The 27626-nt window shown below is 43.0% G+C and overlaps 1 protein-coding gene across 2 annotated transcripts in view; it reads right to left on the minus strand.

The window, feature by feature from the left end:
• Positions 1–27626, minus strand: part of LOC112254492 (intermediate filament family orphan 2-like) — a 73853-nt gene that overhangs the window by 16761 nt on the left and 29466 nt on the right. For both annotated transcript variants that reach the window (XM_024427155.2, XM_024427153.2), the window contains exon 2: positions 1515–1575. In XM_024427155.2, the coding sequence (XP_024282923.1) occupies positions 1515–1575 (61 nt within the window). The remainder of the gene's footprint in view (positions 1–1514; positions 1576–27626) is intronic.

Raw genomic sequence — 27626 nt, forward strand, 5'->3', positions numbered from 1 at the left:
AGGCCAAACACATAACTACTACATAGAAAAAAGAACATAGACTACCCACCCCAACTCACGCCCTGACCAAACTAACACAAAGACATAATAAAGGAACTAAGGTCAGAACGTGACAGCTAGGCTATGATTTTCGCACTCCTAATCCTATCACACATTAACACTGGAGCGTACCCATACTGTCACATACTGTAGGCTACTGTCAAGGCTACCGGTCTATTTACTTCAGAGCATGCTTCACTATTGAATGAGCGAATGAACATTTGTTGTGTAGACAGAATCATTTAAACCAATTATGTCAGCAAAGGAGAGACATGTCCTGCAATATGATTATGATTTAGGTCTATATAATAAAAACAAAATAAATATACTGTATTAGACGACATGCTGCTATGCAATCTCTTTACCATCAGCAAATGCATGTGTTTTATCATTAGGCCTCCATTTTAATGTTTTTATTAACTTACCACTATTGTAATTCCTGTGCATCAAACACCTCCCATTTCCTCCAAACAAACAATATGTCTATTTGCTTGCAATAGAGTTGCTCAACCTTGTAGAAGTTGTGCACACGCATGGTTTGAGATCTGAGTGGAGATATGTGCACTTTCCCTTCAAGTTCAAAATGGATAAATACCAACCTTTGCGGGAAAACTAAAGCACGCAAGCTTTAGAGTATTGTTTTGTGTCCATAAACCATTGACAAATGAGGCCCCTGAGCTCTACTGTGCTTGCTGTAATTTGATGTCCAAACTTGTGAAACATACACCATGATTGGTTCAGATTTGGTCCGGTCCAGAGCTCATTAAAATAATTGCCAGTGTGTAGAATAATACCCAAATATGCAAAGGAGGATATTGCATGTTTATACCTTAGTGTACCTATTTAGGATACATCACCATGAAGAGGATGACATGTTTTTCCATAATTATCTATTTCTGTGTAGTACAGATCAGGGACACATGAAGAAATTCTGTTACCGCAATTCTGTTACCGGGTGTAAATCAACTTAACTTACTGTAGTCCAATAACCAAAATAGATTTTTTCAAAGGCAATGTGTCATGTCATAGCTGACACACCATTCTTTTTGCAGACATTGTTGAATCTTAATTCGGTTACCAAACTTTACATCTGCACAGTTCTTCGAGTAAATGTGTTTTTGTAAAATATTCTATGTAAATTGTTAAAGGTTGTACTTTTGCATAGAGTTGTATGGTTTATTAAACTTTGAAATCAATGGTTTTTGTTTGGCATACATTTTAAGTGAAACATCTCAGCACAAGTGAGTTTCAGCGCAATTCCGTCACGGTGGAATTGCCCTGATTCAAAGGATGTATCTTTTTTCAGCAGCTGTGGGACTTCCATTTTCTTTGTCTTTATGACAATAACCATCTGAAAGGCATTATACGGTAGTGAATAAAGTACAATTGGATCTTGAGATGAAGGTGAAATTATGTTATGGTGAAGGTACATTTATTTTATGTTGAAGGTGAATTTATGGTTTATGTCTACTCACCTCCTGCATGGATTCCACCAAGGACTCGAGCTGCTCTCGTCTGTTCAGCTCCTCTTCCCATCTACAACACAGAACACATGGAGGGTCAGTTACCTGCACTTACATTATACTTACATTTGAAATAGAAAATAGCCTAATGTCCAAGACTAATGTTCAAACATAGACGTCAAACAGTGTCAAGGTTCTGGCCTAATGCTTCTAAAAATGTTAGGAATAACCGTGATCATGGAGCTCTCAACTAGCCTTAGTATTGTTTAATATGCCATATAGCCCTTTGTGGTATATCAGTGTGAACAGAATGTCACAGTTAGTAAAGACACTATATGGTCAGAGTCTCCCGGTCCCAGCCTTAACCTTTACCTTGACTGTAACCTGAACTCTGTCTCCCACTACTGCCCTATACACTTCCCACTGGGTCTTTGAATACAACAAAGGACAGGAGGTTCCATACAATATACTGTGTGTATATCACCTAGAAAAAAAAAAGATCAATAAGTCTTCACTACAAATTGCTTGAGGTTCCTCCAGATTGGACCTCTGTTTTATGTTTACAAAAGAGATTCCATGAAGTTGACAGCATGTCTCAATTGATATCATGTCTTAGCTGCTTAAACAGGCAACTATCTACCAGGGTCTCATCATTACATGGAATTCAGTGGCTAACATCAATGGAAAAAACATTCCTTCCATCCTAGTCACAGAAGGGGAAGAATCATTCCTTCCATCCTATTCACAGAAGGGGAAGAATCATTCCTTCCATCCTAGTCACAGAAGGGGAAGAAACATTCCTTCCATCCTAGTCACAGAAGGGGAAGAAACATTCCTTCCATCCTAGTCACAGAAGGGGAAGAAACATTCCTTCCATCCTAGTCACAGAAGGGGAAGAAACATTCCTTCCATCCTAGTCACAGAAGGGGAAGAATCATTCCTTCCATCCTAGTCACAGAAGGGGAAGAAACATTCCTTCCATCCTAGTCACAGAAGGGGAAGAAACATTCCTTCCATCCTAGTCACAGAAGGGGAATAACTGAGCATGTGTTGTATCTATTGTTGCTAAAGCTTGGGCAAGAACTTGAAAATTAATGTCAGTATATATGAACTCTAAAGAGATTCATGTATTAAAGATTTTTAAATATTTAACTAGTGAGAAATATGAATATGGTTACTCAAGAAAATCTTCAGAGTTATTGTTTGTATGAACCAACTCCTTACAGGAATAGTCAGAAGAGACCATGATAAATGTGAGAGTATATGAACTGCCTGACTCTCTCAGAGTCACAACCGTTACTCATAGCCTATGGTTAGCAGGGAATCGTTCTCTCAGTTGACAGGTCATATCTTCTTGATTACCATAGCATGCCAGTAGACTTGTGTAGAAATAGAAATAGTGCCACAATGGGTCATAAGCCACTTTTAGCCTCTATTACATTCACATGACATAACAGGCAGTTATAGCACGGGCCTGGTCAGTATATCCAAACTAGACTCTGACTGCTACATTGTCTAAGGATAGAAAAAGAGGACATACCGAGGCACAGCATGATTCCCTAAACAGAGTGGAAAGTGAAGGAATAGACAATAAAGTCATTCATCAGTATGAGGTAAGTTAGTGTCAGACAGCAAACGTGACTAAATGACTTTATGGGCTATCAAACAAAATAAGGGTAATTTCCCCCCTCCCCCAGCTAACTCTCATGCCTTGCTCCACCAATGTGAGACAGGGGGTGGGGGATGTGACCAAAACACCAATGAATGCTGGCACATTTTGTCTGGCTATGCCTTCACTATAGCAACAGGACCAGAGACAGAAATACTCAAGTAAAGATCATTCCACACAGAGTTAAATACTTTTTTCAGATCTCCTCTCTTGATCTAAAAGCAATTTTCTAGAATTCACCATTGAATGTAGAGTAAACAACAGAGTAAGTACATCACTAGTACATTCTGTCTGACCAACCTCCCTTTGTTGCTTTCGGAATCCACTAAATGTAGGCGACACGCTAGAGAGAAGTATCCCTGGCTGGGCGGTCTCCAGCTCACATTTGATTGAAGCGTTGGCACTGCTGCTTTACTGTGTCCAAGAGCAGGATGTTTCCCAAGTAACACAAAGGTCATTGGAGTTCAGAACTACATCACATCCACCCTCTGTAGACAGAGGAAAACAGTCTGTCACAGCATCTGCATGTGCTCCGCATCACTTACAATCAACAGTGCCTTCAGAGAGTATTCATACCACTTATTCCACATGTTATTGTGTTACAGCCTGAATTCAAAATGGATTAAATAAATACAACAAATCTCAAACATCTACTGTGGCAAAGAAGGGGGACGAGTGATAAAGGGCAGAACTAATAAACGAGCTCTGCGCTCTCACTAAAATGGCCACCCCGACCAGAACTACAGATCACAAAATGGCTGAGATGTGTGGGGGGAGATGTGGGGCAAAGAAGGGGGCCGAGTGATAAATGGCAGATATCTGAGGTCAGAACTAATAAACAACAGTTTGTAATTCAGACGGATGCCTCAGAGGTCGGCTTTGGAGCCGTGCTCTCCCAAGAGGGAGAAGGGGTTGAACACCCCATCCTGTTTTTAAGCAGGAAGCTGGAACCATGGGAGGCCAACTACTCAGTCGTTGAGAAAGAGTCGCTGGCAGTAAAGTGGGCTCTAGAAAGACTGAAATACTACCTGCTAGGGCACCACTTCACCCTCATCAGTGACCATGCCCCACTCACCTGGATGCATAGGGCTAAAGAGAAGAACGCTCGGGTGATGCAGTGGTTTTTGAGTCTCCAACCGTTTCACATTGACTTAAAACACAGTGCAGGGAAGGAAATGGGAAATGTGGATGGGTTATCCCGCATACACACCCATTTTGCTGCAGTAGCCCGACCTAGGGGTCGAATCTAGGGGGGAGATGTGTGGCAAAGAAGGGCGCCGAGTGATAAATGGCAGATATGTGAGGGCAGAACTAATAAAAGGGCTCTGCCCTCTCACTAAACTGGCCACCACAACCAGAACTACAGATCACAAAATGGCCGACCGCCAAAACCACAACTCCCAGAAGCAAGAGGAACGTCCAGAAAGTGGGGCCGACCCACAAATAAGGGGTCAAGAAAAACGAGGAAGAGAGAGAGGAAGGGGCTGGGGGATTTGTGAAGCATATAGAAAGTGACAATATATATATTGGCTGGATTTACCATGTATGACCTGGACTGATTGGACTTACTTGTTGGCGTTTGGACCTGGACCTACCGAGAAACCAATTTGTTTACCGAACCCTGCTATCCTTGACCTCGCCTGCGGCCTGGGTGGACCAGGACGGAGAAACCAACACACAGGTACTGTCCTGTTCGAAATAACTCTCATTCTGGGGGGATTTTGGTGACTGTCTCCCGCTTAATTTGTGACAAACTGTCCTAACCTTGAAGAGGTTTGTCACACTACACACAATACCCCATAATGACAAAGAGAGAACATGTTTATAGACATTTTTGCACATTCATTTAAAATGAAATATAGACTTCTCATTTATATACAGTACCAGTCAAAAGTTTGGACACACCTACTCATTCCACAGTTTATCTTTATTTTTTACTATTTTCTACGTTGTAGAATAATAGTGAAGACACCAAACTATGAAATAACACATATGGAATATATAGTAACCAAAAAAGTGTTGAACAAATTATATATTTTAATATATAAATCTATTTTATATTTGAGATTCTTCAAAGTAGTCACCCTTTGCTTTAATGACAGCTTTGCACAATCTTGGCATTCTCTCAACCAGCTTCATGAGGTAGTCACCTGGAATGCATTTCAAATCAAATCAAATTTTATTTGTCACATGGTTAGCAGATGTTAATGCGAGTGTAGCGAAATGCTTGTGCTTCTAGTTCCAACAAGGCAGTAATAACCAACAAGTAATCTAACCTAACAATTCACAACAACTACCTTATACACACAAGTGTAAAGGGATAAAGAATATGCACATAAAGATATATGAATGAGTGATGGTACACTTGCATAGGCAAGATTCAGTAGATGGTATTGAGTACAGTATATACATATGAGGAGTAATGTAAGGTATGTAAACATTATATTAAGTGGCATTGTTTAAAGTGGCTAGTGATACATTTTTTACATACATTTTTCCAATATTAAAGTGGCTGGAGTTGAGTCAGTATGTTGGCAGCAGCCACTCAATGTTAGTGGTGGCAGTTTAACAGTCTGATGGCCTTGAGATGGTTTTTCAGTCTCTCTGTCCCTGCTTTGATGCACCTGTACTGACCTCGCCTTCTGGATGATAGCGGGGTGAACAGGCAGTAGCTCAGGTGGTTGTTGTCCTTGATAATCTTTATGGCCTTCCTGTGACATCGGGTGGTGTTGGTGTCCTGGAGGGCAGGAAGTTTGCCCCATGTGATGCATTGTGCAGACCTCCCTACCCTCTGGAGAGCCTTACGGTTGTGGGCGAAGCAGTTGCCGTACCAGGTGGTGATACAGCCCGACAGTATGCTCTCGATTGTGCATCTGTAGAAGTTTGTGAGTGCTTTTGGTGACAAGCCAAATTTCTTCAGCCTCCTGAGGTTGAAGAGGCGCTGCTGCGCCTTCTTCACCACGCTGTCTGTGTGGGTGGACCAATTCAGTTTGTCCGTGATGTGTATGCCGAGGAACTTAAAAGTTACTACCCTCTCCACTACTGTCCTGTCGATGTGGATAGGGGGGTGCTCCCTCTGCTGTTTCCTGAAGTCCACGATCATCTCCTTTGTTTTGTTGACATTGAGTATGAGGTTTCAATTAACAGGTGTGCCTTGTTAAAAGTCAATTTGTGGAATTTCCTATCTTCTTAATGCATTTTGAGCCAATCAGTTGTGTTGTGAGAAGGTAGAGGGTATACAGAAGATAGCCTTTTTTGGTAAAAGACCAAGTCCATATTATTGTCACCACCTGATCTGTTCCACCTGTCTTTGTGCTTGTCTCCACACCCCCTCTTCCCCATTATCCCCTGTGTATTTATACCTGTGTTCTGTTTGTCTGTTGCCAGTTTGTCTTGTTCGTCAAGCTTACCAGCGTTTGTCCTGTCAGCTCCTGTCTTTTCCCAGCCTCTCTTTTTCTCGTCCTCCTGGTATTTCACTCTTGCCTGTCCTGACCCGGTACCTGCCTGCCTGACCACTCCACCTGTCTCTGAGCCTGCCTGCCGTCCTGTACCTTTGCTCCTACTCTGGATTATCGACCCCTGCCTGCCTTGACCTGTCATTTGCCTGCCCCTGTGGTTACAATAAACATTGTTACTTCACACAGTCTGCACTTGGGTGTTACCTTGATTCCTATTAATTATGGCAAGAACAGCTCAAATAAGCAAAGAGAAACGGGAGCCCATCATTACTTTAAGACATGAAGAATTTTGAAAACAACAAGAACTTTGAAAGTTTCTTCAAGTGCAGTCGCAAAAACCATCAAAAACCATCAAGCGCTATGATGAAACTGGCTCTCATGAGGACTGCCACAGGAAAGGAAGACCCAGTTCATTAGAGTTACCAGACTCAGAAATTGCAGCCCAAATAAATGCTTCACAGAGTTCAAGTAGCAGACACATCTCAACATCAACTGTTCAGAGGAGACTGGGTGAATCAGGCCTTTATGGTCAAACCACTACTAAGGACATTCACATTCTTATCGGCAGACTCAACAGCCTTGGTTTCTCAAATGACTGCCTCGCCTGGTTCACCAACTACTTCTCAGACAGAGTTCAGTGTGTCAAATCGGAGGGCCTGTTTTCTGAAACTCAGGCAGTCTCTATGGGGGTGCCACAGGGTTCAATTCTCAGGCCGACTCTTTTCTCTGTACACATCAATGATGTCGCTCTTGCTGCTGGTGATTCTCTGATCCACCTCTACACAGATGACACCATTCTGTATACTTCTGGCCCTTCTTTGGACACTGTGTTAACTAACCTCCAGACAAGCTTCAATGCCATACAACTCTTCTTCCGTGGCCTCCAACTGCTCTTAAATGCAAGTAAAACTAAATGCATGCTCTTCAACCGATCGCTGCCCGCCCGTCCAGCATCACTACTCTGGACGGTTCTAACTTAGAATATGTGGACAACTACAAATACCTAGGTGTCTGGTTAGACTGTAAACTCTCCTTTCAGACTCACATTAAGCATCTCCAATCCTAACTTAAATCTAGAATCGGCTTCCTATTTCGCAACAAAGCATCCTTCACTCATGCTGCCAAACACACCCTCGTGAAACTGACTATCCTACTGATCCTCGACTTCAGCGATGTCATTTACAAAATAGCCTCCAACACTCTACTCAGCAAAATGGATGCAGTCTACAACAGTGCCATCTTTTTTGTCACCAAAGCCCCATATACTATCCATCACTGCGACCTGTATGCTCTCGTTGGCTGGCCCTCGCTTCATATTCGTTGACAAAACCCACTGGCTCCAGGTCATCTAAAATTCTTTGCTAGGTAAAGCTATGCTTTATCCCAGCTCTCTGGTCACCATAGCAGCAGCCACCCGTAGCACGCGCTCCGGCAGGTATATTTCACTGGTCACCCCCAAAGCCTATTCCTCCGTTGGCCGCCTTTCCTTCCAGTTCTCTGCTGCCAATGACTGGAACGAACTGCACAAATCACTGAAGCTGGAGACTCATATCTCCCTCACTAACTTTAAGCACCAGCTCTCAGAGCAGCTCACAGATCACTGCACCTGTACATAGCCCATCCAACTACCGCATCCCCATACTGTTATTTTTAATTTTTATTTTGCTCCTTTGCACCCCAGTATCTCAACTTGCACACTCATCTTCTGCACATCTATCACTCCAGTGTTTAATTGCTATATTGTAATTATTTCACCACTATGGCCTTACCTCCCTTATCCTACCTCATTTGCACACACTGTATATAGACTTTTTCTATTGTATTATTGACTGTATGTTTGTTTATTCCATGTGTAACTCTGTGTTGTTGTTTGTGTCACACTGCTTTGCTTTATCTTGGCCAGGTCACAGCTGTAAATGAGAACTTGTTCTCAACTAGCCTAGCAGGTTAAATAAAGGTGAATACAAATTAAAAAATTAAATAAAAAGGACACCAATAGTAAGAAGAGACTTCCTTTTGCAGTTTTACTTTAGTGCCTTATTGCACAGGATGCATGTTTTTGAATATTTTTTATTCTGTACAGGCTTCATTCTTTTCACTTTGTAATTTAAGTTAGTATTGTGGAGTAACTACAATGTTGTTGATCCATCCTCAGTTTTCTCCTATCACAGATATTAAACTCTGTAACTGTTTTAAAGTCACGGTTGGTCTCATGGTGAAATCCCTGAGTGGATTCCTTCCTCTTCGGCAACTGAGTTAGGAAGGACGCCTGTATCTTTGTAGTGACTGGGTGTATTGATTGATACACCATCCAAATTGTATTGATTACTTCACCATGCTCAAAGGGATATTCAATGTATGCTTTGTTTTTTAAACACATCTACCAATAGGTGCCCTTCTTTGCGAAGCATTGGAAAACCTCCCTGGTCTTTGGTTGAATCTGTTTGAAATCCACTACTTGACTGAGGGAACTTACATATAATTTTACATGTGGGGTACAGAGATGAGGTAGTCATTCAAAAATCATGTGAAACGACCTATGCAGGGATGGTGTTACATCCACATTGAACTCCAGATACAGACTGATCCAGTTTAATTTCCTCCAACAGCTCTATATCACCCCATCTAGACTGCACAAGTTCAACCCAGATATCTCCTCCCTATGTTTTAGACGTGGCTCAGATGAAGGAACATTCCTCCATTCCACTTGGCAGTGTTCAAAACTACACGGTTTCTGGCAGGGGGTATGCAATACCATATCCTCAATTCAAGGGGTTGCATTCCCTTTAGACCCGGAGGTCTGTCTACTGGGTAACTTTACTAACACCAATCTTAGGCAAAGCCATACTATAAAGCTAACAGAAATATTGCTAGCGATTGCCAAGAAATGTATTGCCTTGAAATGGAAATTGGATTCCTCCCTGCCAGTTGCAATGTGGCTATCGGAAGTTAATAGTTGTATCCCTTTGGAGAAAATCACTTACTGCTTGAGGAATAAGTTAAAGACATTTTACAGAATTTGACAACCTTTTATTGACTATATGGAGAATCTCCCCCACATCTCATTGATTGAATCTATATATAATCCTCACATAATGTTTCACACTTAATGTATAATTTTAGCCTACGGCAGGTGATCCAATGTCTCGTTATTATTATTTTTCTTATTGTATGTTTGTATATATATTTGTTTTTGTTTTTGTTGTTACGCTCGTCTGTTACTGTCACTTTGTCCTATCGTTGTCTAATATCTTTTCACTTTTGTTCTGAATGTTCTTAATTGGAAAATGCAAAAATAAAATATTTAAAAAAATATATATAATAATAATAATAATAATCATGTGAAACACTATTATTAAACAGAGTGAATCCATGCAACTTATTTTGCGACCTGTTAAGCACATTTCTACTCCTGAACTTATTGAGGATTGCCATAGCAAAGAGGTTGAATACTTATTGACTCAAGACATTTCATCTTTTCATTTTTTATTCATTTGTAAAAATGTCTTAACATAATTCCACTTTGACATTATGCGGTATTGTGTGTAGGCCAGTGACATAAATCTAAATGTAATCCATTTTAAACTTAGGCAGTAACACAACAACATGTGGAAAAAAGAAAAGGGGTGTGAATACTTTCTGAAGGCACTGTAAGTACAGTAGTATGTCACTTCCCAGATGGGCACTAGGCCATTTCCTTTACACAGTGTGCATTGATGGAAAAGGACCCATAAGTAAGCATTTCACTCTTAGCCTACACTTGTTGTTTACAAAGCGAGTGACAAATACAAATTGATTTGTGGTATAACTGGAGTCTCAAACTAATTACAACAGAGGAAATGGTCATGTGACAAAGTTGCTCCATCACTTCTAGGTTATAGAAAGGTTCTGTGTAGTGATAGCAGTCATGAGACCTGTCCCTGGAAACCAAGGCATCCAAATAAACATTCCACCATTCCACATCGGAGAGGTATTCTGTCTTCTGCCATAACCCCGCTCCCAAAGGATTGTTGAATGAGTTTGACCTTTTAGCTGGAGTCTGTGAACCAACCTGGAGTCTCCTTACAAGGACAAAGACAGCAGGAGACTATTAGCCCGACTGTGTCATTCCTTAGACATCTGTTTGTGTGAGACCAGATGCCTGTTATCTAGTCAGGCTGCTCTAACACAACTAGAGTACACTCTGGATTCATATTCATATCCAATATAGGTTACATAAACAATGTATACATACATTATTTGATTTGAGTAAACAATCAATGCAATTACTTAAATAAAAAATGGCTGATGCAGGAAAATGGTTCTAAACAAGGATAAAATAATGCAGTTCTGGGCAGACCTAGCCAGAGATTCTCGTATGATTTTCCCCTGCTGAACAATTTAATTATAAGGCAAGGCCTGCCAACGTACACTCCCTCTCAGTATGGTATGCCTAGGGAGTTTCATTTGCACGCAAGTCGTTTTAATCCTTTATTTATCACTCTGCCCCAGGACACAGAGATTATCACTATTACCTGCAGATGTAGGATCTTAATTTGAGCCAGTTTGCTACAGCAGGAAAATAATCCTGCAGAAACAGTAAATGTGAGTTCTTATGAGGATTATAAAAAAAGTCCAGTAATTATAAGGTTTGATAAATGTATCATTAGGGCAAATAATTAGGAATGATTAAGGGAAAATTCTCAGCAACAAAAGATTGATCACATTAAGATCCTACATCTGTAGGAAGCATGGTTCCTCCATCTGATGATCAATTCTTTGTTTTTTTGTGTTTTTTGTTGTTGTTAGAATTACATTTTTAGGGTGCAAATAAGCTTTTTTACATTTTCAGGTATTAGAATGTGAAATGGTCTGATCTATTATGGCTGCTCTGCATTGATGAACGGAAAATGCCCAAAGGATAGGGCGATTTCTGCTTGTGTAAACCCATTCATTCCCCAAGTAAGGCCAGATCCAAGTAACTAGTCAACCTTTTCCCTGTAAAGCTCTGGCCAACCTTTCACTCTGAGAAATAATTCACTGTAAAAAAGCCAATTTAACCAATTGCTTAATCAACGTTAATCTGTGAGTTGAGTGGACTTCAAAAGGACAAGAATTGAAGCTAATGTGTCCTTTGGAGTCTAAGGCACAGTTCAGTCAATGAATTTATGGGAAGTTGAACTGAATTGGAATTGAAAACAGGCTGGCATGGTTAAGAGCTTTTATTGACATATCGATCGGTTTCATACAACCGATCTCAACACTGCAGAAGACTTCCTCATTGGTTTTTGGGTCGAATTCAGGCATAGCAGCAACCTCTCACAGAAGTCATCCACCTGCAAATTCGAGACCATGATTGAGCTTCTGTTGTGGGTGTGGTAGCTACGCAACCTTCATTTGCATGCAATTAACATACAGTGTATATTGATATGCATTACCATTTCTCCCGAAAGTGGAAGAACTGCTCTCTGGCAAGCTACATGAAACGGTGGCGTGCTTCACCCGCACTGCACCGAAAGAGTGGCAGAGGCTGCCGAACTATCATCTCAAGTCAGATGAGGTGCACTTAACAGTTTCAAATGGCACTCTATCCCCACTCTTCCAAAGAGAAAGTGACATTTTTGTTTTGAAGTATCTGTCCTACATATTAGAGAAATTAGAAAGCTCAGGAATGTATAATTTTTTTAAACCGCATAATGACGTAGAAATACCCTATTCACTTCCATAACTTTTCAGCCCGGTACTGGGTTACCTTCAGATTTAGTCTTGTGAGGCTTGTGGGCAGCCAACATGAACATGTTCGTGAGAGTCTCAGCTTTCGATGGTGGGGTCATATTAGCCCCAACCATTCGGGCGCTACAGACAGAGGTTGGCACATCGGCGGTACCAACTTCAGAAGAGTCCCGTGACGCATGTACATGTTCGTGAGAGTTTCAGCTTTCCAAAGTGGGGTCCAGTGGCAGCTCGTCCATTAGGGCATTAGGGGTGGTGACCCACTTGTGATTGGTCCAAAAAGTATTTTGGAAACAAATTACACACTGAGTATACAAAACATTAGGAACACCTGCTCTTTCCAAGACATTGACTGACCAGGTGAATCCAGGTGAAAGCTTGATCCCTTACAGATGTAACTTGTTAAGTTCACTTCAATCGGTGTAGATGAAGGGTAGGAGACAGGTTAAAGAGGGATTTTTAAGCCTTGAGACATGGATTGTGTATGTGTGCCATTCAGAGAGTGAATAGACAAAGCAAAACAATTAAGTATCTTTGAACGGGGTATGGTAGTAGGTGCCAGGCGCATTGGTTTTTGTCAAGAACTGCAACGCTGCTGGGTTTGTCACGGTTTGCCATGCGTATCAAGAATGGTCCATGACCCAAAGGACATCCAGCCAACTTTACACAACTGTGAGAAGAATTGGAGCCAACATTTGCCAGTATCCCTGTGGAAAGCTTTCAACACCGAGTAGAGTCCATGACACAACTAATTGAGGCTGTTCTGAGGGCAAAAGGATGGGGGTGCAACTCAATATTAGAAAGGTATTCCTAATTATGTTTGGTATACTCAGTGTATTTATAGATGTTAGATCTTAACTTGATCACTCTTTTGTCACAGAAAATTTTCCTGCTGCATCAGGAAATTCAAATGAGCCTTGTGAGTCTCTGAAAAATAGCAGTTCTCTTTCGCTCCATGCGGTTGCATTTGAATCATTGAGATCAGGGCTCACTATCAAAATAATTTTCTCTCTTGCTTGCTCAAACGCTAGGCCCAGGTCTTATTAATGAAACATTCACTTAATCAAAAATGTATCTGAAATGCTGCCATACACATCAACAACCACAGTTTCATATAGCCTAATAACACATGATAGATATTAGTTTCCATTAAACTACGACATTTAAGTGTATCCTCAGGTCAAAATGTTGTTCACTCATGGCCTGGGGTGGTCTAGTGGTTGGGGTCGCTGCTTTCAGAGTGCATATATAGGCCTACCGCGTCAGCGTGGGTTAGATTCCCGCCCGCGCCCTTCTGGCACAAATAACTCAATCCCCCGATCAATGGAGATCAGTCATTCAGGGGGGCACCTGTTTTGAGCACCAGCCTGGCAGGTGTATAAACCTAGCTCAGTGCTTTCTGTGGTGGTGAGGCTAGCCAGCAGAAAATATAGAGCATTGAGCCTGATTGGCTCAGTTTTCTGACATGATTGGCTCAGTTTTCATCCCCAATTCTAAGGTTAGAGCTCGAGAAAAAATTGCCCCTTAGGTTCTGCCATAGAGTTATATTTGAAGTGCCCATCCAAGAAGGCTCAAGGTCATTGGCCACAGATAGAATTATAGATAAAACGTATTGGTGCTCATCGGCCATTGTACATAAACATTACACAACAAGTTGGAAATCGCAAATTCAACAATGAGTGGTTTGGAAGGAATCAGTGGCTAACTGCAAGCGTTGGAAAGAAATCACTAACGCTATTCAATGGAGTGGCTGTTTTTTTTCTTAGAGTTCCCACGATAAATCCAGAGAATGCCAGACTTTGATGACAAAGTTTGATGACAAAATTAGCCTACAAAGGACCGCTGTGCCACCTTCACAAGGTGAGTCCAAAAATGTCTAGTAAGCTGCTGCATAAATGATGTAATATGCAAGGGAGAAATGTAAACTGTAGCTAAGAAATGAATACTAACTGTATGTTGTGTAGTAAGCTGTTAGTAGCCCATGTGCCTCAACCTAATAATTGGGTCTATTTTCAGTAACGCGGTATTGTAAACATTTAACGTTAGTAGTTGTGGTGCTTGGCTTGCACGTGCAAATTCAACACACACAACATTCTATAACAGAATTGTGTTATTTGACGTGTCAAATTAACTTAACACGTCAAAAAGTGTTTTATGATGTGTATCTGTTTTGACGTGCAAAGACCTAAATGGCGTTCAATGTGCCTCACCCAAATAATTTGCTCTATTTTCACCTCTTAATTTCACCTACTGTTCTAACTTGGTGGTGTACAAATAGCCTATAACCTGTTTTAGAGAAATGTAATCATCAAATATTGCAAGAGCTTTCATTGTCTGTTTTATACGCCCCATTTGTTTATCCTACGGTTCTGACGTGTACACTGTAAGAACGGCCCATGTTCTGAACTGTCGCTGTACATTTCAAAAGTGCTGAACAAATAGTTATATTGACTAAGTCCGTCGTCGCTTGCTCATTAATGTCTTAATCAAAATGACGGATTTCCTCTTATCCGCTTGTTGTCCCCTTATGCCATAGTTTGTACATTTCAATTGTCAGTAGAAACCACATTTGTTTAAGCAAGTCAGCCATATCAGCTTTGTTTTTTAAAAGGCAGTAAATGAGTCTGAATGAACTGTTTCGCTGCCAGACAAGGCTCTGCTGATAGTCAGGTTTAGCAGTGGTAAGGTGTTGGGACTTTATGTAGGCCCTAACAGTTTGTGGGCACCATTTGTCACCGTTATAGTTTAATTTATGTATTGTTTAGTGTTGTATTGTGTAGTGGATTTGCTGGCACGCATCCCACTTTTTATTTTTTTTTCCCCACCAAGCTTTACTTGCTAATATCGCCACTGCCCCCAATTGACTTGATTTAGTTACACATTTAAAATATGGACAGTCCAGGGATATATTACCCCCGATCTTGATAAGAAATGACTGTACCAGACAACTTTTGGATAACATAAATAGGAAGCTAATAAAATAATAACTGTAGACTACACCAACATTAGTTTCCATTCAAACAAAATGTCGGGTAAATTGCCACAGCAGGTTTGTTGTGGTAAACAATTAAATACTTTATTCTATTGTACGGAATGCTTGTCAAATAGAGAAATCATCCTCAGTCTGTTCAAAATGGACTAAAATGTTCTGATTACAATATCAACCAGAGGGTGAACATATCTTGAAAGACCTTGGTTGAAAGCAGGACTAAAGGTAACACCGACATAATATTTTAGGGAGTGGCAATGAGGTGACCAACAGTGGTTGCAATTGAGATCAGGTGAATTTAGCATGTATTGATGGTTTAACGCAGTGGTTCTTGTTGGAGGTACTGAGCCCCACCAGTTTCATATGCGCATTCACCGAACCCTTCTTAATTGGAAAAATAAAATATGATTTTTTCTAATTCAAAACATAGGTATATATTTTACTGGTGCACAAAATGAACCGTGCATCAACATCACTGTGTTCAAAGAACAAAATCATTAAAACATGATTTTCACACAATAATGAATATTTACTGCAAATCAGTGTGACTTCTGCTGTTGCCTTTCAGAGACCAGTTCAGAAATGCGCGGCTTCACCTTGGCAAGTGCCACTCTCATGTCTCATGATGTCATGTCTCTCATGTCATTTTCACAACAAAGTCTGTTCCTTTTCTTCGTTTTATGTCCAGTATCCTCAAAGGATTGCTCGCAAAGATATGTTGTAACAAACGGTATGAAAATCTCCAGAGCTTTCTTAGCAATAACAGGGTACGTTACCATTTGTTGACACCAAAACGTTGAAAGCGTTGTTGTTCTGAAGAGTTGCTGTTGAACCTGGCTCTGCTGAATTTCAATGATTTCACCGAGGTATTCATCATTGACATCTGTTGTCTCAACACTAAACGTGAACGGCTGTCTCACCCATGCTGGATATGACTCTCTTGTAGGGAAGTGTCCGTCGAGAGACTTTGCAAGCTCATCTAAGTGCGTGGCAATTGCTTGCTTCAGTTCCGCTGGTACAGAAATGTCTCCGATTCCAGATACATCTTCGATCTTACTGACAGTCGTCCAGCAGGGGAAAGTTTGCGAAGTTATTGTTCTCTGTTCGTCGTTTCCATAATGGTAGCTTTTTTTGAAAAGCCTTCAGGTTTTCCTCCGCTTCGATGATGTTGACTCCACCGCCCTGCATCTTTTGATTGAGATGATTGAGACCTGCGAAGATATCAGCCATGTACGCTAAAATGAGAATGAACTCAGAATTTTTGAAGCAATCTGCATGACAATGTTGGTGCTCTTGCAAAAACAGGGCTAATTCCACACGCACGGCAAAAACAAGATTCAGCACCTGTCCCCGGGATAAACACCGAACGTTAGAATGGTACAGAAGTCCCTCGAATTCAGAGCCCATTTCTTTACACAGCTCACTGAAGATGCGGTGCCGCAGATCACTAGTTCGCACATAGTTCACACACTCCACTACAATTTTTAATACTTCTGCCAGTTTTGGAGGCAAGGTTTTTGTTGCCAACTCATGCCTGTGCAGAATACAATGCGTAACAATGATGTGTGGTGCATCGGCTTTCACTAGCGCACCAAAACCAGACTTTCTTCCCAGCATGACTGGAGCTCTGTCCGAACAAACTGCAAAAACCATATCCCACGAAAGATTGTTGTCTTTGAAGAAGTCATCCACAAGTTTCTTCACATCGGCTGCCTTAGTTGTTGTTGTAAGAGGCTTACAAAATAAAAAATCTTCCTTTATCACGTCGTCTTTCACAGCGCACGAATACAGCAAGCTGGCTTAGATTGGAAACGTCTGTGGTCTCGTCGAGTTGAAGGCTGAATTTTGCCGGGCTTGAAATCAGATCTGCAACTACTTGAGCCAAGATGTCTTTGCTCATGTCCTCTATTCTGTCGCTGATGGTGTCATTTGAAAGAGGAATTTGGGATAACTTAACTTCAGCCTCTTTTCCCAGCATGATATTCGCCATCTTCAACACAGCTGGTTTTATGAGTGTTTCACCAATGGTGTGTGGTTTGCCCTGCTTTGCGATCAGGTAAGCAACTTCGTACGATGCTGGGAGGATCGGTTTGTTGATGGGTACAAAGCCGAGAACAGGCAGAGTAGCCTCGAATCTGGCTCTCTTCACCTTGAATTCAGCGAGCGTTGTGTTCTTGTATTTTCCATCTCCATGCAGCTTAAGGAAGTGTTCTCTTAGTTTTGCCGGTGCTAGACTAGAATTGCTCAACTTGGCATTGCAAATCATGCAGTTAGGACGCTGACTCCCATCACGTTCTGTTATACATGTGAATCCATATTGTACATATTCGTCCGACCACTTTCTTTTTTTTCTCGACATAGTAAGTATGAAGGGATTAAAATATTAAGAAAGAAATCACAAGACGTACCATCACGACAGTCACAAGTCGACTACTGAGCGCACCACATTCCCTGCAGCACAGATAGGCCAAGCGATGTAGCGTGATCACCTGCAGCCAATGATGGCCAAGCGGGGCGTGTCATCACGAATCATATGAATCGGATGTGTGTCTTGACCTCCGCCGAACCCCTGAGACTGACTCACCGAACCCCTGGGGTTCGATCGAACCCAGGTTAAGAACCACTGGTTTAACGGGACATCAGCTGGTGATAATCTAGTGCCATTGATGGTTACAATTGATCCTTTTTGTTATTTGATTATTTTCCAATAGGCTACATTCTGTAGGCTCCCCGTTAGCCTATCCATTGTCACATAATGAAAGGTGTGAAATCTGATAATCGGCTACTGTGTTTCCCTGGCTGAGTTGATGAGCGGATTTGAGCCATCAGTTGATTGGTAGATGTAGGCCTACTGTAGAATGATAAACTTTCCTCCAGTGTGGATGCTTGTCCATGTTTCAGAGATGCTTGTTCTAGGTCCCAAGAAACAAAGAGATCTTCTGTTGAATCTGACAATTCATCTTAATGGTTGTACAGTCGTCTCAAATAAAACTGTAAAGGACCTCGGCGTTACTCTGGACCCTGATCTCTCTTTTGAAGAACATATCAAGACCATTTCAAGGACAGCTTTTTTCGTAACATTGCAAAAATCAGAAACTTTCTGTCCAAAAATGATGCAGAAAAATTAATCCATGCTTTTGTCACTTCTAGGTTAAACTACTGCAATGCTCTACTTTCCGGCTACCCGGATAAAGCACTAAATAAACTTCAGTTGGTGCTAAATACGGCTGCTAGAATCCTGACTAGAACCAAAAAATTTGATCATATTACTCCAGTGCTAGCCTCTCTACACTGGCTTCCTGTCAAAGCAAGGGCTGATTTCAAGGTTTTACTGCTAACCTACAAAGCATTACATGGGCTTGCTCCTACCTATCTCTCTGATTTGGTCCTGCCGTACATACCTACACGTACGCTACGGTCACAAGACGCAGGCCTCCTAATTGTCCCTAGAATTTCTAAGCAAACAGCTGGAGGCAGGGCTTTCTCCTATAGAGCTCCATTTTTATGGAACGGTCTGCCTACCCATGTCAGAGACGCAAACTCGGTCTCAACCTTTAAGTCTTTACTGAAGACTCATCTCTTCAGTGGGTCATATGATTGAGTGTAGTCTGGCCCAGGAGTGGGAAGGTGAACAGAAAGGCTCTGGAGCAACGAACCGCCCTTGCTGTCTCTGCCTGGCCGGTTCCCCTCTTTCCACTGGGATTCTCTGCCTCTAACCCTATTACAGGGGCTGAGTCACTGGCTTACTGGGGCTCTCTCATGCCGTCCCTGGAGGGGATGCGTCACCTGAGTGGGTTGATTCACTGATGTGGTCATCCTGTCTGGGTTGGCGCCCCCCTTGGGTTGTGCCATGGCAGAGATCTTTGTGGGCTATACTCAGCCTTGTCTCAGGATGGTAAGTTGGTGGTTGAAGATATCCCTCTAGTGGTGTGGGGGCTGTGCTTTGGCAACGTGGGTGGGGTTATATCCTTCCTGTTTGGCTCTGTCCGGGGTGTCCTCGGATGGGGCCACAGTGTCTCCTGACCTCTCCTGTCTCAGCCTCCAGTATTTATGCTGCAGTAGTTTATGTGTCGGGGGGCTAGGGTCAGTTTGTTATATCTGGAGTACTTCTCCTGTCCTATTTGGTGTCCTGTGTGAATCTAAGTGTGCGTTCTCTAATTCTCTCCTTCTCTCTTTCTTTCTCTCTCTCGGAGGACCTGAGCCCTAGGACCATGCCCCAGGACTACCTGACATGATGACTCCTTGCTGTCCCCAGTCCATCTGACCATGCTGCCGCTCCAGTTTCAACTGTTCTGCCTTATTATTATTTGACCATGCTGGTCATTTATGAACATTTGAACATCTTGGCCATGTTCTGTTATAATCTCCACCCGGCACAGCCAGAAGAGGACTGGCCACCCCACATAGCCTGGTTCATCTCTAGGTTTCTTCTTAGGTTTTGGCCTTTCTAGGGAGTTTTTCCTAGCCACCGTGCTTCTACACCTGCATTGCTTGCTGTTTGGGGTTTTAGGCTGGGTTTCTGTACAGCACTTTGAGATATCAGCTGATGTACGAAGGGCTATATAAATACATTTGATTTGATTTGATTCATATTTAGGCTATGTATAATTTGTTAATATAGTTCTGGTCTTTTGTGTGGATGGAAAGCCTATATTGTTTGGCTTTAATATTTGATTTTGTGAAGCTGTCAATATGTTTATGCATTTGAGCCTATCCAAAGAAGATTTCATTGAGCTGAGACACTTTTTTTCTTTGTGTAAATAAATATCAGACTATTCGTTTTACTTAAATAAATGCAATTGACTTGTAGGCTCAGGCTTGTCCCTATGTTGCCCAGCACTTGGCGCAAACTCATGAGGCTTGGAGCCGGAGTGCGTTGCTTAGACCACTGTGCTATGGCAATTCACAGTGCTCTAGCAAGCTCCAAGAATATGATCTAATACATCTGGCCCCTACAAATATATACATTTATTATAATCCACAGAAGATTTCACGAGAGAAGAGCTATAGCCGGCACATAGTCTACATACTGTAAGGTACAATGTAGGTATGGTGAGCATCGTATACAAACACCGCTTCCATCTGCCCTGTGGCGGCGATTCTAAATATTTCTTCAGATATTCAAATCCTACTTCTGCAGAATTATTTTCCTTCTGCGACGAAAGTGCTCAAATAAGATCCGACATCTGTACTTAGACCCTCACTTGGTAAAGGCTACAGGACAATGCTCGCTTTGAGGAAAATATAGAGCTGCCGACGTGGGCCGCCGACGCTCACGAGGACTGTGAGCTTTCGTTCTCCGTGGCCGATGTGAGTAAGACATTAAGCGAGTTAACCCTTCCAAGGCTACCGGCTCAGATGGCATTCCTAGCCACGTCCTAAGAGCATGTACAGACCAGCTGGCATATTCAATCTCTCCCTATCCAAGTCTGTTGTCCCCACTTGCTTCAAGATGTCCACCATTGTTCCTGTAACTTTTTATTTTTATTTATTTATTTCACCTTTATTTAACCAGGTAGGCCAGTTGAGAACAAGTTCTCATTTGCAACTGCGACCTGGCCAAGATAAAGCATAGCAGTGTGAGCAGACAACACAGAGTTACACATGGAATAAACAATTAACAAGTCAATAACACAGTAGAAAACAAAGGGGGGAGTCTATATACAATGTGTGCAAAAGGCATGAGGAGGTAGGCGAATAATTACAATTTTGCAGATTAACACTGGAGTGATAAATGATCAGATGGTCATGTACAGGTAGAGATATTGGTGTGCAAAAGAGCAAGTAAATAAAAACAGTATGGGGATGAGGTAGGTGAAAATGGGTGGGCTATTTACCAATAGACTATGTACAGCAGCAGCGATCGGTTAGCTGCTCAGATAGCTGATGTTTGAAGTTGGTGAGGGAGATAAAAGTCTCCAACTTCAGCGATTTTGCAATTCGTTCCAGTCACAGGCAGCAGAGTACTGGAACGAAAGGCGGCCAAATGAGGTGTTGGCTTTAGGGATGATCAGTGAGATACACCTGCTGGAGCGCGTGCTACGGATGGGTGTTGCCATCGTGACCAGTGAACTGAGATAAGGCGGAGCTTTACCTAGCATGGACTTGTAGATGACCTGGAGCCAGTGGGTCTGGCGACGAATATGTAATGAGGGCCAGCCGACTAGGGCATACAGGTCGCAGTGGTGGGTGGTATAAGGTGCTTTAGTGACAAAACGGATGGCACTGTGATAGACTGCATCCAGTTTGCTGAGTAGAGTGTTGGAAGCCATTTTGTAGATGACATCGCCGAAGTCGAGGATCGGAAGGATAGTCAGTTTTACTAGGGTAAGCTTGGCGGCGTGAGTGAAGGAGGCTTTGTTACGGAATAGAAAGCCGACTCTTGATTTGATTTTCGATTGGAGATGTTTGATATGAGTCTGGAAGGAGAGTTTGCAGTCTAGCCAGACACCTAGGTACTTATAGATGTCCACATATTCAAGGTCGGAACCATCCAGGGTGGTGATGCTAGTCGGGCATGCGGGTGCAGGGAGCGATCGGTTGAAAAGCATGCATTTGGTTTTACTAGCGTTTAAGAGCAGTTGGAGGCCACGGAAGGAGTGTTGTATGGCATTGAAGCTTGTTTGGAGGTTGGATAGCACAGTGTCCAATGACGGGCCGAAAGTATATAGAATGGTGTCGTCTGCGTAGAGGTGGATCAGGGAATCGCCCGCAGCAAGAGCAACGTCATTGATATATACAGAGAAAAGAGTCGGCCCGAGAATTGAACCCTGTGGCACCCCCATAGAGACTGCCAGAGGACCGGACAGCATGCCCTCCGATTTGACACACTGAACTCTGTCTGCAAAGTAATTGGTGAACCAGGCAAGGCAGTCATCCGAAAAACCGAGGCTACTGAGTCTGCCGATAAGAATATGGTGATTGACAGAGTCGAAAGCCTTGGCAAGGTCAATGAAGACGGCTGCACAGTACTGTCTTTTATCGATGGCGGTTATGATATCGTTTAGTACCTTGAGTGTTGCTGAGGTGCACCCGTGACCGGCTCGGAAACCAGATTGCACAGCGGAGAAGGTACGGTGGGATTCGAGATGGTCAGTGACCTGTTTGTTGACTTGGCTTACGAAGACCTTAGATAGGCAGGGCAGGATGGATATAGGTCTGTAACAGTTTGGGTCCAAGGTGTCTCCCCCTTTGAAGAGGGGGATGACTGCGGCAGCTTTCCAATCCTTGGGGATCTCAGACGATATGAAAGAGAGGTTGAACAGGCTGGTAATAGGGGTTGCGACAATGGCGGCGGAAAGTTTCAGAAATAGGGGTCCAGATTGTCAAGCCCAGCTGATTTGTACGGGTCCAGGTTTTGCAGCTCTTTCAGAACATCTGCTATCTGGATTTGGGTAAAGGAGAACCTGGAGAGGCTTGGGCGAGGAGCTGCCGGGGGGCAGAGCTGTTGGCCGAGGTTGGAGTAGACAGGCGGAAGGCATGGCCAGCCGTTGAGAAATGCTTATTGAAGTTTTCGATAATCATGGATTTATCGGTGGTGACCGTGTTACCTAGCCTCAGTGCAGTGGGCAGCTGGGAGGAGGTGCTCTTGTTCTCCATGGACTTCACAGTGTCCCAGAACTTTTTGGAGTTGGAGCTACATGATGCAAACTTCTGCCTGAAGAAGCTGGCCTTAGCTTTCCTGACTGACTGCGTGTATTGGTTACGGACTTCCCTGAACAGTTGCATATCCCGGGGACTATTCGATGCTATTGCAGTCCGCCACAGGATGTTTTTGTGCTGGTCGAGGGCAGTCAGGTCTGGGGTGAACCAAGGACTGTATCTGTTCTTAGTTCTGCATTTTTTGAACGGAGCATGCTTATCTAAAATGGTGAGGAAGTTACTTTTAAAGAATGACCAGGCATCCTCAACTGACGGGATGAGGTCAATGTCCTTCCAGGATACCCGGGCCAGGTCGATTAGAAAGGCCTGCTCACAGAAGTGTTTTAGGGAGCGTTTGACAGTGATGAGGGGTGGTCGTTTGACTGCGGCTCCGTAGCGGATACAGGCAATGAGGCAGTGATCGCTGAGATCCTGGTTGAAGACAGCGGAGGTGTATTTGGAGGGCCAGTTGGTCAGGATGACGTCTATGAACTAAATGACTATCGCTCCGTAGCACTCCTTTCCATCATCATAAAGGGCTTTAAGAGGCTAGTTAAGGATGATCTCACCTCCACCTTCTCTGACACCCTAGACCCACTACAATTTGCATACCTCCCCAACAGATCCATGGATGACGCAATCGCCATTGCACTGCACACTGACCTTTCCCATCTGGACAAGAGGAATACCTATGTAAGAATAATGTTCATCAACTACAGCTCAGCCTTTAACACCATAGTGCCCTCCAAGCTCCTCAATAAGCTTAGGGCCCTGGGTCTGAACCTGGCCCTGTGCAACTGGATCCTGGACTTCCTGATAGGCTGACCCCAGGTGATGAAGGTAGGCAACAACACCTCCGCTACACTGACCCTCAACATGGGGGCCCCACAAGCGCGCATGCTCAGCCCCCTCCTGTACTCCCTGTTCACCCATGGCTGCGTGGCCAACTAAAGTTGCAGACAACACAACAGCGGTAGATCTGATTACCAACAACAAAGAGACAGCCTACAGGGAGGAGGTGAGGGCTCTGGTGGAGTGGTGCCAGGGAAATAACCTCAACATCAACTAAAACAAAGGAGCTGATCGTGGACTACAGGAGACAGCCCCCATCCACATCGACAGGGCAACAGCGCAGAGGGTGAAAAGCATTAACGTCCTCGGCGTGCACATCACTGACATCCTGAAATGGTCCACACACAGACAGTGAGGTTGAAGAGGCACAACAGTGCCTCTTCAACCTCAGGAGGCTGAAGAAATGTGTTTTGGACCCTAAGACAGAAACTTCTACAGATGCACCATTGAACACTGGGAAATATGCAAATAAGGTAGAATAAATTCTTAAGTGAAATTGTAAGTTCACTCAAACAAAAATTCAAAGTTCAATGAACATACAATTAAACTTGAGAATGTACTGTTCAGCTTTATATCCAAATGTTGAGCAAATTCACAATCCTACTTGCCTTACAATTGTACATTGAATCAACATATTTTTTTTCCTTACAGCGCTTTTCCATATCGACAAGGACTCTCTATTCTCATTTACATAAAGTTCTGAATTACAGTACATTCCAAGTGACTCGATCATAAATGTCATGTCAAACACAGTAGTTTTTTGTTGGCTGCCCTTAACCCAGGGTTCTCAACGGACATTTGGTTGGGGGACAATGCCTTCTAGAGAATCAACTAAAATATTTAAAAAACGAAATTGTTACTATATAGATGATAATATTGTAAACATTTGATAAGAAAGGACTGAGCATTATTTCATTATTTAAATTATTGACCACTGGAAGATCACCATAATTGTCATCAATAACGCCTAATGTATATGAGAAGCGGTGATCGAAAACTCAGAAGTGTTAGTGTTACGGGATTGAAGGATCAATATGTCTGCTCCATGCAGGAGGAAACAGCCCTTTCATCACCCTCCCTCACAGACAAGACCAGGATGAACCCAGTGACAACACAGATAAATCACACCAGGCACTGAGGCTAGAACACACACCTACTGTACATGATTCATCCTATGGAGCGCCATCCATGACACTATATATCTCCAGGTCCATGACAATATCCCACATCCTCTCCATGCAATTATATCTATTGCATGGAAGGGGCTTCAGCCCCACCTTCTGTCTTCGCAGGGAGGGCAGAAGGTGGGGTGTGGAGGGATCTGACACAGGGGTTAAGATGGGAAATACTGAAAAAGGGTGTCGGTTGTTTGAGTCAGAGGCTGTCTGTTGGGAGATGAAGGTACATTTCAGTTTTTTACATTTTAGTATTTTAGCAGACGCTCTTATCCAGAGTGATAACTATCAGCAAAGTAGAGGATCATTTAAGAACTCTTTGAAGAGGTAGGGTTTCAGGTGCTTTCGGAAGATAGGCAGGGACTCTTAGCTGTGTGGGAAGTTGGTTCCACCATTGAGGTGCCAGGACAGAGAAGAGCTTGAATTGGGCTGAGCAGGAGCTGCCCTCCCTTAGGGGTGGGAGGGCTAAGAGACCAGAGGTGGCAGAACGGAGTGCTCGGGTTGGGGTGTAGGGTTTGAGCATAGCCTGAAGGTAGAGAGGGGCAGCTTTTCTTGCTGTTCAATAGGCAAGCACCATGTTGTTACAGTGGATACGAGCTTCGACTGGAAGCCAGTGGAGTGTGTGGAGGAGCAGGTGACATGGGAGAATTTGGGAAGGTTGAAAACTAGGCAGGCTTCAGCGTTCTGGATAAATTGCAGTAGTCCAGACAGCAGCGGACAAGTGTCTGGACTAGGACCTGTGCCGCTTCCTGTGTGAGGTAGGGTTGTACTCTACAGATGTTGTAGAGCATGAACCTGCAGGAGCGGGTCACTGCTTTGATGTTTGCAGAGAACGACAGGGTGTTGTACAGGGTCACGCCAAGGTTCTTTGCACTCTGGGAGGGCGACACTGTGGAGTTGTCAACCGTGATGGAGAAGTCTTTGAGCAAGCGTGCCTCGGTTGAGTGACCCGTCTTGAAGTCTGACTGGTTAGTGTCAAGAAGATCGTTCTGAGAGAGATAATGAGAGAGTTGATCAAAGAGGGCACACTCAAGTGTTTTAGAAAGAAAATAAATAAGGGATACAGGTCTATAGTTTTTGACGTCAGATGAGTTGAGTGTTGGTTCCTTGAGGAGGAGAGCGACTCAGGCCATTTTTAAGTCGGAGAGGATGCAGCCAGTGGTCAAGGAGGAGTTGATGAGGAACAGGAGAAGGTCTCCAGAGATGGTTTGGGGAAGAAAGGAGGGAGAAAGTCGAGCGGGCAGGTTGTAGTGCGGATGGACCTCACTCGTCACAGGATTTCATCTGGAGAGGGATCATTGATTGGATGTCATCAGGCTGGCTCTGTGATCTATGATGTCCACATTATGGGACATGTGTGGGGTACTAATGAACAGACACGTGTACAGATAGGGCTCTAGGGGTGCCTGAGCACTTGCCCTTTTGCCCTCCTTTGAGTAAAATGCCCTTCCAGATTGGTAAAAATAAACAAAAAAACATTTCTGTTGAACTTTTTCTCTCTTTTCTCTCCTGCTTTGTAAATAATTGCCCAACAAACTAGATAATTTCTCATTTTTGAATCTTGGGGAAATTTCCCTTCTCATGCTCCCATGTGAACGTGCACTGCACTTGTCCTCTTGCTGCTGCACAAGCAGAAGCTATCTGCACCTAGAGTCAGTATGAGTAGTGGCACACTGGCTACTTCTTGAGTTGAGCCTCTCACGGTCAGGGACAGGGAAGGGTTCAATTCAACGTTGTAGACGTTAGCAGCAGAACAAACTCCAATCACAGGTAAAGAGTAGCTAAATTGTTACAACTGCATAGCTAACTAGTTAGCTGATTTCCATCATTCTCTATAATTAGCTGATAGCCCTCCGCTATTTGCCCTCTCTGTGAGCAGCAGGCCTGGTAGCTTGTTTATTGTGATGACTGTTTTTGCAGAAAGGAAAGGCCTATGCTAAAGCAGTAGAGAATGATGAATGTAAGGAAATATACAGTTGAAGTCGGAAGTTTACATACACTTAGGTTGGAGTCATTAAAACTCATTTTTCAACCACTCCACACATTTCTTGTTAACAAACTATAGTTTGGCAAGTCGGTTAGGACATCTACTTGGTGCATGACACAAGTAATTTTTCCAAAAATAGTTTACAGACAGATTATTTCACTTATAATTCACTGTATCACAAATCCAGTGGGTCAGAAGTTTTCATACACTAAGTTGACTGTGCCTTTAAACAACTTGGAAAATTCCAGAAAATGATGTCATAGCTTTAGAGGCTTCTGATAGGTTAATTGACATCATTTGAGTCAATTGGAGGTGTACCTGTGGATGTATTTCAAGGTCTACCTTCAAACTCAGTGCCTCTTTGCTTGACATCATGGGGAAATCAAAAGAAATCAGCCAAGACCTCAGAAAAAAAAGTATAGATCTCCACAAGTCTGGTTCTTCCTTGGGAGCAATTTCCAAATGCCTGAAGGTACCACGTTCATCTGTACAAACAATAGTACGCAAGTATAAACACCATGGGACCGTCGTACTGCTCAGGAAGGAGACGTGTTCTGTCTCCTAGAGATGAACGTGCAAAAAGTGCAAATCAATCCCAGAGAAACAGCAAAGGACTTTGTGAAGATGCTGGAGGAAACAGG

Source organism: Oncorhynchus tshawytscha, linkage group LG07 (genome assembly GCF_018296145.1).
Source record: "Oncorhynchus tshawytscha isolate Ot180627B linkage group LG07, Otsh_v2.0, whole genome shotgun sequence".
NCBI classification, from domain to species: Eukaryota; Metazoa; Chordata; class Actinopteri; order Salmoniformes; family Salmonidae; genus Oncorhynchus; species Oncorhynchus tshawytscha.